Consider the following 19,281-nt stretch of genomic DNA (forward strand, 5'->3'; position numbering starts at 1 on the left):
GGGCTCCTCTCCAGAGTGGTGAGGATGCAACCGGGACTATTGCCATAAAAATAAGTTGTATACATATTCCAATTCCCTTGCACTTCTATATTTATCGGAATTTTTTGATACCATAATGTTTTTGTTTCATCATACCTACAAAAGTGTGTATTTTGATAGGTAAATCTATTTTTAAAGACTTGTTTTATATTAAAAGACTTGTTTTATCTTAGACTAGACCGCCCGCGACTTTTTCCGCATGGAAACTCTGTCAATCCCGCGGGAACTTATTCTGGGTCTTCAGCTACCTACATACCAAATTTTATCGTAATCGGTTCAGTAGTTCTTGCGTGAAAGAGTAACAAACATCTATACTGACATACTCACAAACTTTCGTATATATGTATATAATGTTAGTAGGATTTAAGTAGTTGGTTTAATTGCTGGTCTTACAGAATCAAAAAAGATTATGAAGAAACCTGCACATTCAGGCAACTGGACTTCATTCATTGGATATTCTCTATATACGAATACTAGCTTATGTAATTCTTAAGAGTCTATTCTATACGTGTACCAAATTTAATTGAAATCTATTCAGTCGTTTTTGAGTTTATTCGTTACAAACATACAAAACTTTTTCCTTACTATTAATGTGGATTCGACGGGTGTCCTATTGTGAAAAACTAAATTACTTTAATCTAGGATTGTGGTTACAGACATACTCACAACTGTATTCTAGAGAGCAAAGGACGACAATGAGACTAACGCCAAGAGGATTTATCCTTTAGTTGCGTCTTACGTCTTCCATGGAGGCCGTACGTAAAGCATTAAACCTATTCTAAAAAGAACTTTTATCTCTAAGGTCGAGTACTTGATTCGCACCTACTCAGGAACTACTCCTTCTATTTGAAAAATTCTTTTTGTATTGAATAGACCATTTATCGAGGAAGGCTTTAAGCTATATAACATCACGCTGCAACTATAAGGAGCGAAAAAATAATGAAACATGTGAAAAAAAGAACGGGGAAAATTATTCAACCTTGAGGGCTTCAATGATGCCCAAAATAACTATTCCACGCGGACGAAGCCGCGGGCACAGCGAGTTCATCATAATTTTTGTTAAAATTTAGTGCAAAAGTACCTTAGCAAATAATTTCAAGTGTCATTTTTCTGTAACCTAAATCTGCATGCTTGAAGTAAACATAAGATTTTCTTTACAATACAAATAGTCACGTCTATATCACTTGCGGTGTAGACAGAGCCGGCAGTCTTGAAAAGAATGAAAGGCGATATTTTTAATTGGCGATATTAAATGCTAATCTTTAGTAAAGAAATTGACCATGTTTAATTCATAAATAGTAATGATAGAAGTGATGATTGACGCAATTAATGGACGTCGGAAAAACAAATCGCCGTGGGAATGATTACATAGAAATTGATGCAAAAAACAGCAAAATATCTTTGTCTCCTTTTGTACAGGAAGCGCTAGCTAGGCAGTGACGTGACAAACAGATAAACATATATGAATAGCTATACACTGAACGAGGTTTTAAACGATAGAAATGTTGACATTTAAATTATTTTTTTAATACTTAATTTGTCCCATGTATAAAACAATAAGAAAAAGAATAGGACCACTCCATCTCTTTCTCTTGGCTTTCGTAAAAGGCGACTAAGGGATAGCCTTATTAAATTGTAATTCTTATTTTAGGCGACGGGCTAGCGACCTGTAGCTATTTGAATCTCAATTCTATCCTGGGGCCTATCAGTCTTTTAGAGACTGTTGGCTCTGTCTGCCCCGCAAGAGATATATACGTGACTATATGTATGAATTTAAAAAAAAAGTGATTCTAAATCGAGGTAAAAAATAAAAATTCATTGCAATAAATAAATTTTAATCAGTATATCGTTAGCTATATCTATGAGTTAATACCTAGGGTTGAACTTCAAATGCATGCCGCCCATAGGGCTAAGAATAAGTCTCAGTGGACTTAATTCAACTTGTTTTGGCGTACTGTGAGTCATTTCTACACTGTATTTACTTAGCAGCTTCATCATGCACACTCGACTCTGGACTTTGGCGAAGCGCATACCTGTAATGAGAGAAGATTTATTTGAAATATATTTTTTTGGCGGTAAAAAGATGTGTTAAAAAGGTGATTGTTTGACAAAGTTTTTTTAATCTATGACTTTTAAGTTACGGAGCGTCGGTGGTCAAATAGGTAAAGTGCCCGGTTAAAATGCGTGTTGCCCAGAAAAGCCTAGGTTCGAATACCACCTCGGCCATGAACCAATGACAGAAGTTTCCACTAGATAAATGTGCTTATTCTCTTGTTCCCTTCTATAATATCTACGGAAAAGGGATGGAACTATTTTATTCTGGGAGCCACACAGTTTAAGTTAAAAGTCTTCGTCCTCCTGGCTTTAGTCCCGGTCGCATCCTTATCACTCTGGAGAGGAGCCCAGGGTATGCCTTTGACCATGGATCCTTAATTGGGTGAGCCAGGTTTTTACACGAAGCGACACCCATCTGACCTCCGCAACCTTTGAAGGGGAACCGGACCCATATTGGATCTATCATGGTTACACATCCAGTTGCCAGAATGTGAAGGTATCCTTTCCTGGTTTTTCCTTACCGTAAGAGCATCGGTTAGTATTCAAACTAATGTACATAACTTCTAAAATAGTCATTGGTACATGACCGAGGTGGGATTCGAACCTTTATGCGTATCACGCATTGCAAACGACCTTACCGATTTTTAATGACGTGATCGTTTTTGAATTAATGAATTAAAAACATCCTATTCTATTGTTATAAATTATATTTGATCCAAAATCTAGATTAATTCAATTTGATACCAACATAACAATAAAAAGGTATTATCTATTTATAAATCAATGATTAAGTGACAGCGAATTATTGAAAAAAAAAAACATATTTCAAATCAAGTGCAAATTGCACTGATAAAGGTTTTAATACACTCATTGTACTTTGGCATAGACAAAAGAATTATGTCCTTAAAGTGCATTAGGTTTAGGAGAATACACGTGTACTTAGTGTACTGGTTGCAATAATATGTCAAGATAAGGTGATAATTAATATATCATACGTCACAGATAATCTTTGCTAAATACTTTAAGTTGATTTTGATTAGGCATCCGTAAATAATTTTATTGATTTGTTTAGGGATCCGTTTATTTTTTATTTATTATCTTTAATGGTGGTGTGGTTCCCGGCACAAATACAAAAAAGAATAGGACCACTCCATCTCTTTCCCACGGATGTCGTAAAAAGCGACTAAGGGATAGGCCAAAAGTTCTCTGTCACTTAACACTTCTATACATTTGTATTTATACAAAATAATTTTAATAAAAAAATAATATTTTCTCACATAATCTCACGTCCCTTTCTCGGAGGGTTTGACAGAGACTACATCTTTCCATTCATAACTCTCTAAGAAAGCTTGGCGGTTTAAAGGTACGCTTGACCTGACCTTTCGTGGAACGTGGGCGGGTAATCTATCACAATTTCTGAATCTCAATTCTATCATTGAGACATCCAGCTAAATAAAGTTTCTGAAATAATGGCTATCACCTAAAACATGGATACCGAAGTACAGCCTCTTTTTTTTCTTTTTTTGTAAGTGGTTGGGAGTAGTCTTTAGTGCCGGGAACCACACGGCCATAAATATATCAGTCATCAGTTTGTTACCGCTTCTTCTGCACTGACGCCTTGGAAGCGGCAGTAAACTTAGTTTTAAGTAATTTATTTGACGTCAATCAATGTTGTTAAACCATACGTTTTGACAGTTATTAAGTGATATGAAGTATCCTATAATAATGAATAAAAATTTTGAATTTGAATATATAATCGCAAATCGCTCACAGACAAATGGACTTTGTTTTATATTATTATATTACCTATCTAATTATGATAAAAAAAAAACCATTAAAACCGGTGCAAATGATAAGTTTGAGCTTCTACGTCATATAATTATTTACAAACATACAGACGTAATTTCCTAATTTTTATGTAGTTTTGGAGTTTTTTTTAATGGAGTGATCCTTTATTTTCAATAGAAACCGTAAAAGGCGAAGGGATACGCTTATAGACTTTACAGATGGGATTTCTCTTATAAGCGATGGGCTAGCAACCTGCCACTATTTGAATCTCAATTCCACCACACATTATTATCTTTAATGGCGGTGTGGTTCCCGGCACCAATACAAAAAAGAATAGGATGTCGTAAAAGGCGACTAAGGGATAGGCTTACAAACTTGGGATTCTTTTTTTGGCGATGCGGGTTAGCAACCTGTCACTATTTAATCTCAATTCTATCATTAAGCTAAATAGCTGAACGTGGCTATTCAGTCTTTTCAAGACTATGGCTCTGTCTACCCCGCAAGGGATATAGCCGTGACCATATGTATGTATGTATGTAGAAGAAATAACTTACCAATACAGTTCCTTGGTCCGACCCCAAAAGGTATATAAGCGCATGGATGTCTATTTTTCACATTTTCTGGAGAAAACCTTTCAGGGTCAAATGTTTGAGGATTCGGATAATGCTTCGCGTCATGGTGGATTGACATAGGCGATATAAACACAGCCTGTCCTTTCTCAATTTTAAGACCTAAATCAGGGAATTCGTAATTGCATTGAGCCCTTCTTTGTAAAGAATCAAGGACAGGGTACATTCGTAGAGTTTCATCGAAAACTTTCCCCATATAATTGAGTTCATTAACTGAGTCGTAAGTTATCTTGCCTTCGTGCCTCTGTAGTACTTCATCTATTTCTTCCAGAACTTTCTTCTGTATATCCAAATTGCGAGCTAATTCATACAGCATGAATGTCATAGTTGTAGCACTGGTCTCGTATCCAGCGACGTAAAAAGCAAATGCCTGCCCAGCTATTACATCTTCATTGAAATCTAGCTGCAGTTGTTTATCGTCACCTCGTCTTGTTCCTTTAATTTCACCCTGCTGTCTCAATTCCAGAATTAAATCCATAAAATCTTTCCTACCTATTGGAGCACCTTTCCTTTCATCAATAACTACCCTTACTAGATCATAGAAGAAGTTCACAATTGATTTCGGGAATAGCGAAGTGTTGAACTTCTTCATTAAATCGGGAAACATCATTATTATTTCGATGAAGTAGCTTATGTCAAAGATGAGTTTGTCGAAAGATGATATGTTCTTCACAATTTCATTTTCTTTGTCAATGTCCATATCTATACCGAAGGCGCATGCAGATATTGAACTCAAAGTATATTTCTGGATCAATTTGTGGACTTCTTGTTCTGGATTTTCCTTGACAATTCTGTCGACGTAGTTCAAGAAATTGTCAGCCCGTTCAGTCATTAAGTAGGTCATGTTTTTCAATTTCCCAGATGTGAACAGTGGGGTGAAATAGTTTCTTAGGACACGCCACGTGTCCCCATCAGCGTTGAAGAGATTAGCTCCAAGTCCTTCTTTACTGAATTCAGTTCCGCGATCGGGAAATACATCAAAATCTTTGATAGTCACTTGTTTGACAATATCCAAATCCCTGACCAGAAGAACAGGAGTGACCATAGTATAAATACCGACGACCTTTTCATCAGGAAATTGATTGTAAGCATCCTTCAAGATTTCACCTAAATATTTCTTTCTTGTAGTCATTTCGAAGAAATTCCCGAAAAGCGCCACGGGTTTTGGTCCCAACACTTTCTTGTTCTTCCAAAAGTGTAGCGTTCTTGTGGTGTAATAGTACAATGTTGTTATTAAAGTTATTAGCACCAAAATATAGGGAATCATTTTGAACGGAACTGTTATTGATGATAAACTCACAGGTACCTACGCCTACCTTCGCACACCTAGGTCTTAATGCACTGACGCTGGCAAGCTTTCTTTTATATTACGTCTGATGATAATCGGGATTAAAAAGTTAGGTACATTTTTAATATAATACGCGTGTAATTGAATGATATGATCTATTGGCACGTACTTTAGATAACAGATGGAATAAACAATAAATAAAAAATATGTTTTAATTCGTCGTCTATTTTTCTTGCTATATATAACAAATAAATCTAGTTTCTCGACATTAATTATTATTGGACAACGTAGATTCTTAATTTGACTAGGCATTGCTTCAATAATAATAAAATTGATCTCTTATCCATGGATGTCGTAAAAGGTGACCAAGAAATAGATCTAAGGATTCTTTTTTTAAGGCGATGGGCTTAGCAACCTGTCACTATTTTATTCTCAATTCTATTATTAAGCAAACAGCTGAACGTGGCCTACCAGTCTTCAAGTCTGTTGTCTACCCTGCAGGGGATATACACTTGTATTTTATGTATAATAAAATTGATATGGAAATGAGGTAACTCCATTTTTAAGTTCTCTTTTGTAATTCTCCAGTAATGCGAGAAAACTTTGACGATATATCTTCTGTTTTGGACTCAGTATTTGCCGGACCATTTTTTCTTTTTAGAATTGTTTTTTTTTTAATCTTAATTATTGATTTTTCATGAAGAATGAAGTATCGTTCCTGGCCTTTCTCTTGATTCTTGAAATCAGTGTCACCAGCGTCGACAATTTAGTCCATGCCATTTCATACTATTGACCTGACCTATCTTCTAGAAAGTCTTCTATCTGATGATGATGAAAGAATTAAGGACGTCCTGGTAAAGGGTCAGGTCAAAAGTAGCCGAAACCGCCGAGCTTGTATGTAGAGAGTTATGAATGTGGATGAAGCAAAGGAAGTATGCAGGGATCGTGGCAAGTGGAAAGAGGTAGTCTCTGCCTACCCCTCCGGGAAAGAGGCGTGATTTTATGTATGTATGAAAGACGTGACCAGGGCCTTAATATTTTACATAGAGTAAAAGAGAATTTACCCCAAAAAATAGAAATATAACGAGTGCACTGAGTGCAGTACATTATTCATATTAGAATTTGTAACTTGTCATACAAATTACCCTATCACCTTCACATATCTTCATATCAGTATGATGCTGTTTGAGTTATCATAATTAGTCATAAATAACTGATAGCTCGCGTATATCAATCAAATTTAATTGAGACGCAATCTTGATAATTTTTAAATAAATATTTTTAAGATTCTTGTAATATGTAAGTCCCCCGCTGATTTTGTTTTATCAGTGCAATCTCAGAATTGCCAAATTGATATTTGAACCACGACCAATAAACTGTTATTACGTTAGTAACTGTTTATAAACTAACACAGTATAGAAAGTGCCTTATTGTTCCCTGCAGAATTAGAATAGGACCACTTCATCTCCTTTCCATGGACGTCGTGAAAGGCGACTAAGAGATAGGCTAATAAACTTGGGATTATTCTTTTATGCGATGGGCCAGCAACCTGTCACTATTTGTATTTCAATTCTATCAAAGCTACACAGTTGAACGTGACCTATCAGTTTTTTCAAGACTGTTGGCTCTGTCTACCCCGCAAGGGATAAAGACGTGATGATATGTATGTATGTGTGTATTCAATTCCGTGTTTAAGGCATACAACTGACTTTGACCTTTCAGTCTTTGCGAGACTGTTGGCTCTGTCTACCCCATAAGGTATAAAGACGTGAAGGAGGAATAGAATCGACAAGAATAGACCCATTCATCTAGCGTAGCTTTTACCATAATCCAATATGGGTTAGGTTCCTCTGCAAAGGTTGCGTAGGTAAGACGGGAGTCGCTTCTTGTAAAAACCTGACTCACTTCAGGATTATATTATATCTTAATACTGCATTATAGTCAACAAGAACGCCAATCTCCGCTCGGTCACCCAGGTACTGTAACCAAAAGAACATCACATTGTCCTCGTCCATATCCAGTCTTGGATGTAGGCATCTTCCCTCTCTTTCTATTCGTGGCTATCTCATTTCGTCTAATCCAATAATGGCGTCCGCGTCTTCGAAACATACAAGAAACAGATAAGTAAATAATTATAATAGAATAGATAATTTTGTTTTTATCTTAATTATCGTTCGGAATTTTAAAATCGGTTCGTGGGTTATGGAGATTTTCCATAAGTATGTTTCCTATTTATAATATTTGATTAAAATAAGTGAAGATAAGTTATAATTAATTATTTATCCTTAATCTATTTTATTTTGCCATTTTTAATACTTATCTACCGTGCCGTGTGGTTCCCGGCACCAATAGAAAAAAGAACAGAACTACTCCATCTCTTTCCCACGGATGTCGAAAAAGGCGACTAAGGGATTGGTTGATAAACTTGGGATTCCTCTTTTAGACGATGGGCTAGCAACCTTTCAGTATTTGAATCACAGTTCTATCAATAAGCCAAACAGCTGAACGTGGCCTTTCAGTCTTTTCAAGACTGTTGGCTCTGCCTACCCCGCAAGGGATAAAGACGTGATGATATGTGTGTATGTATTTTTAATACCAACTGATATACATTAGGCACATGATGTTTTATCTACTGACAATTTCAAAGTGTGCTATAAATGTTATGACTTTTTTAAATGATTGATGTATCTATTAGTCATTGTATTTTCATTCTTGTTGTAAGCAATAATCCAGCCCTCGTACGCACGCGCGATGCTGTTTTTATCGCGCGAAAACTATCGCTATCTCATTTAACGTCATATTTAAAAAATATACGGACGAATTGAGAAACCTCCTCCTTTTTTTTGAAGTAGGTTATAAACGAAACAGTTTTTCACAGGATATCAAAAAACCGCCGCGTGGTTTCCGGCACCAATAAAAAAGAGAATAGAACCACTTCATTTCTTTCCCATAGATGTCGTAGAAGGCGACTAAGGGATAGGCTTATAAAATTCGCATTCTTTGTTTTTAGACGACGGACTAGCAACCTGTAGCTATTTGAATCTCAATTCCATCATAAAGTCATATAGCTTAACGTGGCCTTTAAGTCTGTGAGACCGTGGGCTCTGTCTAGCCCGCAAGGGATATAGACGAGACTATATGTATGTATGTATGTAAAAAGGGCATCACGCGTGCCTTGCTACAGGGCAGGAACCTTCAGGAAGCAGGAACTTTTAGTCTTTTCGCTGCCGGCTCTGTCTAGCCCGTACGTAATGAATTAACATACATATGTGTACTATAAATACTTGTTCTATCGATCAGCCTAAAAATATACGATCTATTTGCCTAATGATTTTGGTTTTTATAAACGATCGCCGTTCGTTGGACGTCCATCAAGATAAGGCGGTAATCAATTTAATGTACGTTTTTATGATGAAACTTTTCACCATTTTATCAATAGTTATGGTGTATATTAATTTTAAAATGTATGTTATTTGTCAGCCCATTTAGACTGTTGGCTCTGTCTACCCCGCAAGGGATATAGATGTGATTATATTTGTGTAAAGAAATATATTCTAATGCTTTGAAATGTATGCGCGGTCATATCCACCGGAAGTTGGTGGCCAGGGGTGGTCAAACAGGAAACGGCTGACCTCGGCGCAAGTTCAGGAGCGCGCAACAGTTGCTTTCAGTTGCAGATAGTATTCAAAGTTTAGATTATGATATAATGCCACGGAATAAGCCTAATAAGACCTTAAGTGCCTGGAACTATACGGCCTAAAATTATTACTTGTTTATTTATTTATATAAAACTTTATTTCACAAAAAAAAATGTACAAAAGGCGGATTTAATGCCGTTTGGCATTCTCTTCCAGTCAACCAGCTGACCGAACGGAAAAAACTTTAAGTTGGTGGTGCGATAAAGTGCACATGCATACCTACTGAAAAATTATACATACAAGATACATAAAATAAATTATAAATACATATATGTACATACCTACCATGTGATTCCTGGCACCAGTACAAAAAAGAAAGAAAGAAAGAAAAATATTTTATTTAATATCACAAACTTAACTATACTAAGTAACAGGATTTTACAATTTGTGCGTTTTTGTGAATATCAAAAAGGCTTCCTCTCAGCATAATGTTGCGGTGGTAACCACAACGCTGGTCTTCCGAGCAAAAGAATCACCAAATAGGACCACTCCATTTCTTTCCCATGGATGTCGTAAAAGGCGACTAATGGATAGGCTTACAAACTTGAGATTCTTTTTTTTAGGCGATACGGGCTAGCAACCTGTCACTATTTGAATCTCAAGCCAAATAGCTGAGCGTGGCCTATAAGACTGTTGGCTATCTCTACCCCACAAGGGATATAGACGAGACCATATGTATGTATGTATGTACATAGCTATATAAAATATCAAATTAGGATGACCCATTATTGCCACAGTAAGAACCCATTCACAGCATGTTTGAAGGCAGTTAAATGTTTGTTATGTAAATAAAAAAAAAGCGTAATATTGCAACACCGGACTTGCTAGTTTCAGAGAAAATTGGACGTGACAGACAGATCTCATAAGGGCACCGTGTTACCCTTTGCCTTGCTAAAGAGGTTATCTTACATTTGACCTGACAGAGGGTAGATCTCGTAAACTACGAGATGTAATTGGCCGGCAATCTATCACCGTTAGAATCCTTTAAGACCATTGAGAATGTAATAAGGGGTGATGGAGTGACGGGTTTGGTTTTACGGTGACGGTACCTGCACATTCAGGCAACTGTATGTGCAGGTGTTGACTTGGATTTAATTTATCTTTTTTGTTAATTGTAGTATTTTTGTAAAAAAAAATTTTTATTTTTTATTTTACGTACCTACCTGCTTTTTATCTTGAAAATACTGATAGGCCACGTTCAGCTGTTTGGCTTAATGATTAAATTGAGATTCAAATAGTGACAGGTTGCTAGCCCATCGCCTAAAAGAAGAATTTCAAGTTTATAACCCTATCCCTTAGTTGCCTTTTACGAGATAAATGCGAACGAGATGGAGTGGTCCTATTTTTTTTTTAATTGGTGCTGTTTTTTAAATTTATTGTATATTATTGAATTAGAAAATTGGTTGTACGAAGAAGAATTAAATGGAATTTGGTGATCAAAAAAGCTAATACCGTGTAAAAAGTCATTATAAAAGTAACACAGTACAGGTTGGCAAAAATGGTTTTAACCGAAAATTATCGGTTATTAGGACTTTCGCAGTTAATAGTAGATAACGCGTGAACAGGTAACAAACAAACAAACAAACTTATTTACTTTCGCATTCATAATTTGTACATACATACATATGGTCACGTCTATGTCCCTTGTGGGGTAGACCGAGCCAACAGTCTTGAAAAGACTGATCGGCCACGTTCAGCTATTTGGCTTAATGAGAGAATTGAGATCCAAATAGTGACAGGTTGCTAGCCCATCGCTTAAAAAAACAAATCCCAAGTTTGTAAGCCTATCCCTTAGTCGCATTTTACGACATCCATGGGAAAGAGATGGAGTGGTCCTATTCTTTTTTGTATTGGTGCCAGGAACCACACGGCACTTCATAATTTGTGTTTCTTTTAAAGTACTTATTTTTTTAATTATTTGCCTATTCCAGTTTTTACCATACTCAGTAACTTTGGTCCGACCGAGGCATAGACTTAAGTCTAGGTTTAATTGAAAATGAAGTCATGAGACGTGACTTAGTTATACCTCTTGTTTGGTTTTAAGCTAGCTTCGTTGGGGATAAGTGAAAAATATTCCTTCCCTTTTTATGAAATTCATTGATTTTTTAAGAATATTTTTCTTTTCAATATTTTTTGTTGGTCAAACGGAAAATGACTTTCAATCTTTTTAGATAGTTGGCTCTGTCTACCTATCAAAAGGAATATAAACATGTTATATTAGGTTTACATGTAACTTTTTCAGATTTTTTAATAATTTTTTTTAAAGAAAAAAATGCTTTCGGTTTTTATTCCGGATTCTATGTTACATACATATGGTCACGTCTATATCCCTTGCGGGGTAGACAGGGCCAACAGTCTTGAATGGCCACGTTCAGCTATTTGGCTTAATGATAGGATTGAGAAGAAGAAAAATAATCCCAAATTTATAAGCCTAGCCCTTAGTCGCCTTTTACGACATTCATGGGAAAGATATACAGTGGTCCTTTTTTTTTGTATTGGTGCCGGGAACCGCACGGCACTATTTGCCTATTATATTCCTATCTGTTTCTAGTTTATTTCTATTATTTTAATAGAAAAAAATATGGCTAACTTGAAAGCATTACAAACCTGTTCAAAACAATAGTACTCACTCCCCCGCATTCAATTCGAATCTAAATTCAGTTTAGTTCAAATGTGTTTCGCTCAAGCTTTTGTGTCAAGAGAGACGGAGAGCAGGATGAATTCCAGGACAAATTCCAGGACAGTTTCTGGAATACAGTTTTGCTAGGTCCGTGGTTTTTGTAATAAAACTTTCACTATGGTCAGAGACCGAATTTGGGAGTAAAATGCGTTAAATTTCACATTATAGGTGATGGGCTAGCAACGTCGCTATTTCAATATCTATGTACATATAATCACGTCTTTATCCCTTGCGCCGTAGACAGAGCCGACAGTCTTGAAAGGACTGATAGACTACGTTGAGGTATTTGGCTCTAAGATAGAATTGAGATTCGAATAGAGACAGGTTGCAAATCCATCGCTTACAAGAAGAATCCCAAGTTTATTAGCCATTCCCTTGATCACCTTTTACGACATCTACGGTTAAGAGATAGAGTCGTCCTATTCAATTAAAGTGCTGGGAATCACATGGCACAAAAAACTTGCATACATACATACATATAATCACGTCTTTATCCCTTGCGCCGTAGACAGAGCCGACAGTCTTGAAAAGACTGATAGGCCACGTTCAGCTGTTCAACTTAATGATAGAATTGAGATTCGAATAGTGACAGGTTGCTAGCCCATCGCCTACAAATAGAATCACAAGTTTATAAGCCTATCCCTAAGTCGCCTTTTACGACATCCATGGGAAAGAGATGTAGTGAGTGGTCATCAAAAAGCCTGGTTTTTGTTAAATATTGCACGCACTAAATAAACAGCAGTCTTTGCAACAATAAGCTGAACAGATAAACCTAAACTGTTTGTGACTGTTAAAGTCGTAATTAATTATTTAACTTGTTAGAATAAATGAAAGCAGAGAGTGCAGTGAGTACATTAGTTTATTTATTTTAGATAAAATTTTATATATACACATAAGACATGACACAGTAGATTACAGAAGCGAATGAGCAGTAACTCTTATTTTTAATCTTCTTGACACAATATACAATGGCCAGGGTATTCGTTATTGATATTGAAACCACGAAGGTTTAACATAACTTTTGACTACATGCATGCATTGTCACGAATGACGTCAAATGCAGTAGGTTTAAATAAAAACGCGTGGTTGCTTTAATGCAATTCATTTTCAAAGCTTTGTATGTAGTTTTTGGAAGTTTCAAATTAATTAAAATATTTGTAGTATTGTGTGTATGTGGTGTTTAAGATGTATGATGCCGTGTGGTTCCCGGCACTAATAAAAAAAAGGATAGGACCACCTCCATCTCTTTGCCATGGATGTCGTAAAAAGCGACTAAGGGACAGGCTTATTAAGTTACGATTCTTTTTTTAAGCGATTGGCTAGCAACCTGTCACTATTTGAATCTCAATTCTATCATTAAGCCAAACAGCTGAACGTGGCCTATCAGTCTTTTCAAGACTGTTGGCTATGTCTACCCTGCAAGGGATAAAGACGTGATTATATGTAAGTATGTATGTATATACAAGCTTGAGAGCTATTGAATTGTGACACTTACGATCATTTTTATTTTCACTTTTGTGAGAGAAATTCAGTACTGTCATACGGTAAAGTGCACTCAGAGTAATTCAGTTTTTACTGCATCACATTTTATACCTTATTACTGAACGATAAAAGTATCGAAATGGATTAATATCACAAAATTGTAATAAATAAATATGTTTAAACGGGACAAATTACACAGATTGAGATGACTCTTAACAGCTCCCATTTTCAAGACAACTTTGAACTACTTGAAATATTTATTTTTTACAAATATCTACATACATAAAATCATGTTTTTATCCTTCCAATTTTTTTGAGTCGTGTGCCGTGTGGTTCCCGGCACCAACACAAAAAAGAATAGGACCACTCCATCTCTTTCCCACGGATGTCGTAATAGGCGACTAAGGGATAGGCTTACAAACTTGAATTTTAGGCGATGGGTTAGCAACATGTCACTATTTGAATCTCAATTCTATCATTAAGCCAAATAGCTGAACGTGGCCATTCAGTCTTTTCGAGACTTTTGGCTCTGTCTGCCCCGCAAGGGATATAAACGTGACCATATGTATGTATCTTTTCGAGTCAGTTGGGTCTGTCTGCGCCCGCAAGGGATATAGACGTGATTGAAAGTATGTATGAAAGATAAAAAAAAAGCTAGATGCAACATCAGTAACAAAATTAGTATGAAGGTTGCAATTTCAGTTGAAATCCGACGTCCTCTCCCGTTTTATCCTAATCCCGGGCTATCCCGGGCAATCCCGGAATCCCCAGAATTACCAGGACTAATCTGTTCCGACTCCCAAGATACCCTGGCTTATTACTCTGACCTACAGTAATTTAAACTTGAATACATCATGGTGATTTCTGAGCGTCAGTTGTCGAGAGGTAAGGTATGATGGCTTAAAAAACGTGTTTCAAAGTTTTTTAATGGTTAAGGCATTTAAGCATTTTTCTTTTTTGTATTGGTGCCGTGTGGTTCCCGGCATCAATACAAAAAAGAATAGGACCACTCCATCTCTTTCCCATGGATGTCGTAAACGGCGACTAAGGGATAGGCTTACAAACTTGGGATTCTTTTTTAGGCGATGGGCTAGCAACCTGTCACTATTTGAATCACAATTCTATCATTAAGCCAAATAGCTGAACGTGGCCATTCAGTCTTTTCAAGACTGTTGACTCTGTCTACCCCGCAAGGGATAAATAATAAGTATGTTTAAATCCCATATATTTATTTTAAAAAAATAAGGCCGAAGGTTGTGTAAGTAAGAGACACAGACTGTATATTTAAACAGCGTTAATTAAAGGTGTTCCGTAGGTGTGTTAATTAAAAAGCAACTTTATGTGCTAACGCTAAGCTTCATAATTCAATGGCTTGTGTACGGAGCTTTCAAAGGCATAGTTTAGTAAGAAAATACGTGTTTGTAAAAAGAATTTTACTTTTTCTGTAAGTAAGTAGAAAAATCTAAAATACCCATACCCTGAAGTAGTAAGAAATTAAAAAAAAGAAAGAATTTTGCCCGTGACTTCGTCCGCGTGGTTTCTTTTTGCGCAATACAGTTTTCTTTTGCCGTGTGGGACCACTCCATCTCATTTCCCATGGATGTCGTAAGAGGCGACTAAGGTTGTAAACTTGGGATTCTTCTTTTAGGCGATGGGCTAGCAATCTGTCACTATTTGAATCTCAATTCCACCATAAAGCCAAACAGCTACGTGGCCTATCAGTCTTCTCAAGACTGTTGGCTATGACTACCCCGCAAGGGATATAGACGTGATTATATGTATGTATGTATGCATGTATGACTTACTTTTGCGCGGGGCTTCGCTTCTGTGGGAAATTCCGTAATAGCCTTTGTTAAACCTATTAGTATAGTAGTTATATAGTCTATTCCATATGCGTGTATTCCATTCCGTGCCAAATTTCATAAAAATCAGTCTACTAGTATTTAAGTTTATTCTTTACAAACACACAAAAAATATTAAAATATAAATTTATATTTTTTAAAGTGTTGATTGAGAGCTAAGCTGACAATTAGCAAGTAAAATCCCACGCAAGCAGAGCCACGGACTTAAACTAGCTAGTGGCATAATGAAAACTAACACATAATTACGCCATGAACTACATCCCACAAAATAATGAAGATAATCAAGACCAGAAAATGGCCACGGGTTAGCGTAACAATTCCACTATAGAACGCTTTATACATATAAATATGAATAAATATATACGGGACAAATTACACAGATTGAGTTAGCCTCGAAGTAAGTTCGTTCGTCCGATGTCACAGACAAGCGTACTACCGCTGCGCCACAGAGGCCGTCAAATATGTGTAACATACATACATACATTAATAACGTATATATCATTTTCGGGGAAGACAGAGCCAACAGTCTTAAAAAAACTTATAAGCCACGTTCAGCTGTTTGGCTTAATAATAGAATTGAGATTCAAAAAGTGATAGATTGCTAGCCCATCGCCTAAAAAAAACACAAGTTTATAAGCCTATTTCTAAGTCGCCTTTTACGACTTCAAGAGATTGAGTGGTCCTATTCTTTTTCCTATCGGAGCCGGGAACCACACGGCACAATGTGTAATGACACTAACGACTATATGTGTTACTTTAAAGGATTTTCAATAAGTGCACGTTAATGGCTTCCAAAAATGTGGAATTTCACAATAGAACTGGTACTTGCAAATTTAACAAAGTAAATTATTTAGGTAAATTGTATTTACAGTTTTGCACATCAAAAAATCTATTATATTGCAAAGCGGATAATACTGAGGTGTACAAAATTTAACGTGGCCTATCAGTCTTTTCAAGGCTGTTGGCTCTGTCTACTCCGCAAGGGATAAATACGTGATTATATGTATGTACAAAGTTGATTGAATATCTATGAAAAGCAATATTTATACATAAATACATATGGTCACGTCTATATCCCTTGAGGGATAGACAGAGCCAACAGTCTCGAAAAGACTGATCGGTCACGTTCAGCTATTTGGCTTAATGATAGAATTGAGATTCAAATAGCGATAGCAATAATTATCACTTTTATTTTTTTGATTATTCGTCGACCTGGTCGAATTGGACAATTGGTTTCTTTTGCATAATCCATCATTCAGCTATCTTAAATATAAACTCGCCGATTTAAAGTTGAAGTTATAACCTCAACCTTTTTAAATGCGGTCAAGAAAGATCGAGAGCGCGCTCTATAACATCCACACTCTAATCTACGGACTACAATGCATAAATCAGGATTAGTTTAACTGCAACCTAACAAGATTTTTGGAGAAAATGGCTAACCTGGGAATCAAATAATGGTTACCTTTTTCCGCCCTTTTTAGGGTACTTTTTAACCTCAAATTCTTGACCTAATTTATTTTACCATGTCCGTTTTGTTTTATAGAATAGAATAGAATAGAATAGATTTATTTTCAAAATTGGATACAAGGTATCACTTATTGACGTCACATAACTTAAATCTAATTATAACTTCTACCGCTTCCAAGGCGCATGTGTAGAAGAAGCGGCGGAACAAACTACACTGCAGCATTTTCATATATACGGTGGGACCGGCAGTGTGGTTAAAGTATCTTACTCAAAAAGCGACCTCGAGCATGATGCTGGTTCGTATCCTATCATCTACGTATTTTCAAATCAAATCAAATTCAAATCAAATCAAATCAATTTTGTTTTTATTTTCTCTCAAATATCAAGTAATAAATACATAACATAGGTAAGAATATGAGAGACTGGTGTCTGAACTAAGCAGATGCTTGTATCTCAGAAAACCAGCCTCCCCCCACTTGTGTTTTCAGTAAGAAACGTTGTTTGATCCTCATTTTCTGGAGAGGAGCCCGGAGTTTGTGACCTCAATACTATATAGTTTTTACACGAAGCGACTCCCGTCTGACCTCCGCAACCTTGGATCCGACTCATATTGGATCATGATGAAATATTCTGATTTTCAGTAATAAAATGTTAGAGAACATGTCAAATTATTGTGCTTCTGTAAAAATTATAACTATACCTATATTATTACATACATATTATCACGTCTACATCTCTTGCGGGGTACACGTGGCAAGAAGTCTTGAAAATATCGAAATATTTTCAAGAATTCAGCTGTCAAGCCAATCGCCTACAAAAAGTTTATAAGCCTATTCGGTTTTTTACATCCATTGGAAAGAGATGGAGAAGTCCTCGTTCTTCAGTGCCGGAAACCACACGACACGAGAGAATAGAATAATATCATTACTTCTTTCAATACATACATACATACATAAAATCACGCCTCTTTCCCGGAGGGGTAGGCAGAGACTATATCTTTCCACTTGCCACGATCCCTGCATACTTCCTTTGCTTCATCCACATTCATAACTCTCTTCATGCAACTTCTTTCAATAAGTCGATAAAAAATTACGCAAAACAAACGCAGCGTCAAGTATCTACCCACCGGCCTAGTTAAAACTTGTCATCGGGCTTCCGTTCAAACTCCATACAAAATTCCAAGAAACTTCACTCTTAAATTAAAAAAAAAAGTCGAGCAGTGAAAACTTTTAACAATTTCCTCTGAGGTCCTCGGAGTCACAGACTTAGGAATCAATAGAGGTGATATTGATTTAATTTTCTTTATAGAAACGAATAGGACCATGTAGTGCTGGCAGAGTAGAATAGCACCACCCCATTTATTCACGTAGGTATCGTAAGAGGCGATTAAGGGTTTAAGCGAGAGGTGAGCCTCCTACGCTGAGACGGTGGAATTCAGATTCTGAGATATACATATAGCTACCTCAAGGTAACCTGTTTAAGAGAAGTTAGTGATGGAATCAAGATTCAGATTCTAACAAGTTGCTAGCCCATCCCATAAAATTTCTATGTTTTTTTATTGCATTTCGCGAAGTTTAATTTATCGCGACCGGAGCAAATGCTACTAATAATCAAAGTTACCACGCTTGCATAACTATAGAAGCGAAACAAACAGCACTGTGGCATTTTCTTCAAAGACGTCAAATTAACTATTTACAAATTTATCTATCCTTCTTTCTCTCTAGTTCACTCGTAAACGCCCGCTCTATCAGTTTCTACGTCTATGCGCGAAACTTCTTTCCCCAACGTGAAAGTAATTAGAATTATTTTCAATCCATTTTACCGATTGTCTTACCAGCGGATGAGCCGAGTAACGATTGCATTCGTAATTAAGGAAGTTTGTTTAATGATTTTAATAAGAAGTCTATAATGGGAAAAAGTGAGTGGGAAGACCTAGACGAACGTATCTTGATCAAATTAAGGACGTCCTGGTAAAGGGTCAGGTCTAGAGTACCCGAAACCGCCGAGCTTGCAAGAAGAAAGTTATTAATGTGGATGAAGCGAACGAAGTAAGCAGAGATCGTGGCAAGTGGAAAGAGGTAGTCTCTGCCTACCCTTCCGGGAAAGAGGCGTGTTTTTATGTATGTATGTATGTCTATAATACAAATCGGATTAACTTTCTTTATTAAAAATATCACATCCCATGGATGTCGTAAAAGGCGACTAAGGGATAGGCTTACAAACTTGGGATTCTTTTTTAGGCGACGGGCTAGCAACCTGTCACTATTTGAATCTCAATTTTATCATTAAGCCA

At 36.5% G+C, this 19,281-nt stretch overlaps 1 protein-coding gene and 1 long non-coding RNA gene across 2 annotated transcripts in view; one reads left to right on the plus strand and one right to left on the minus strand.

The window, feature by feature from the left end:
• Positions 1-19,281, plus strand: part of LOC132903260 (uncharacterized) — an 87,517-nt gene that overhangs the window by 2,656 nt on the left and 65,580 nt on the right. The window lies entirely within an intron of this gene.
• On the minus strand, positions 1,858-5,854 carry LOC106140259 (cytochrome P450 6B5). Its single transcript, XM_013341836.2, has 2 exons — positions 4,437-5,854; positions 1,858-2,072 (listed from the first exon to the last, which is right to left on the minus strand). Exons 1-2 carry the CDS (start codon positions 5,776-5,778, stop codon positions 1,906-1,908), a joined length of 1,509 nt encoding a protein of 502 aa, XP_013197290.2. The 5' UTR covers positions 5,779-5,854; the 3' UTR covers positions 1,858-1,905.

Source organism: Amyelois transitella, chromosome 23 (assembly GCF_032362555.1).
Source record: "Amyelois transitella isolate CPQ chromosome 23, ilAmyTran1.1, whole genome shotgun sequence".
Classification (NCBI taxonomy): Eukaryota; Metazoa; Arthropoda; class Insecta; order Lepidoptera; family Pyralidae; genus Amyelois; species Amyelois transitella.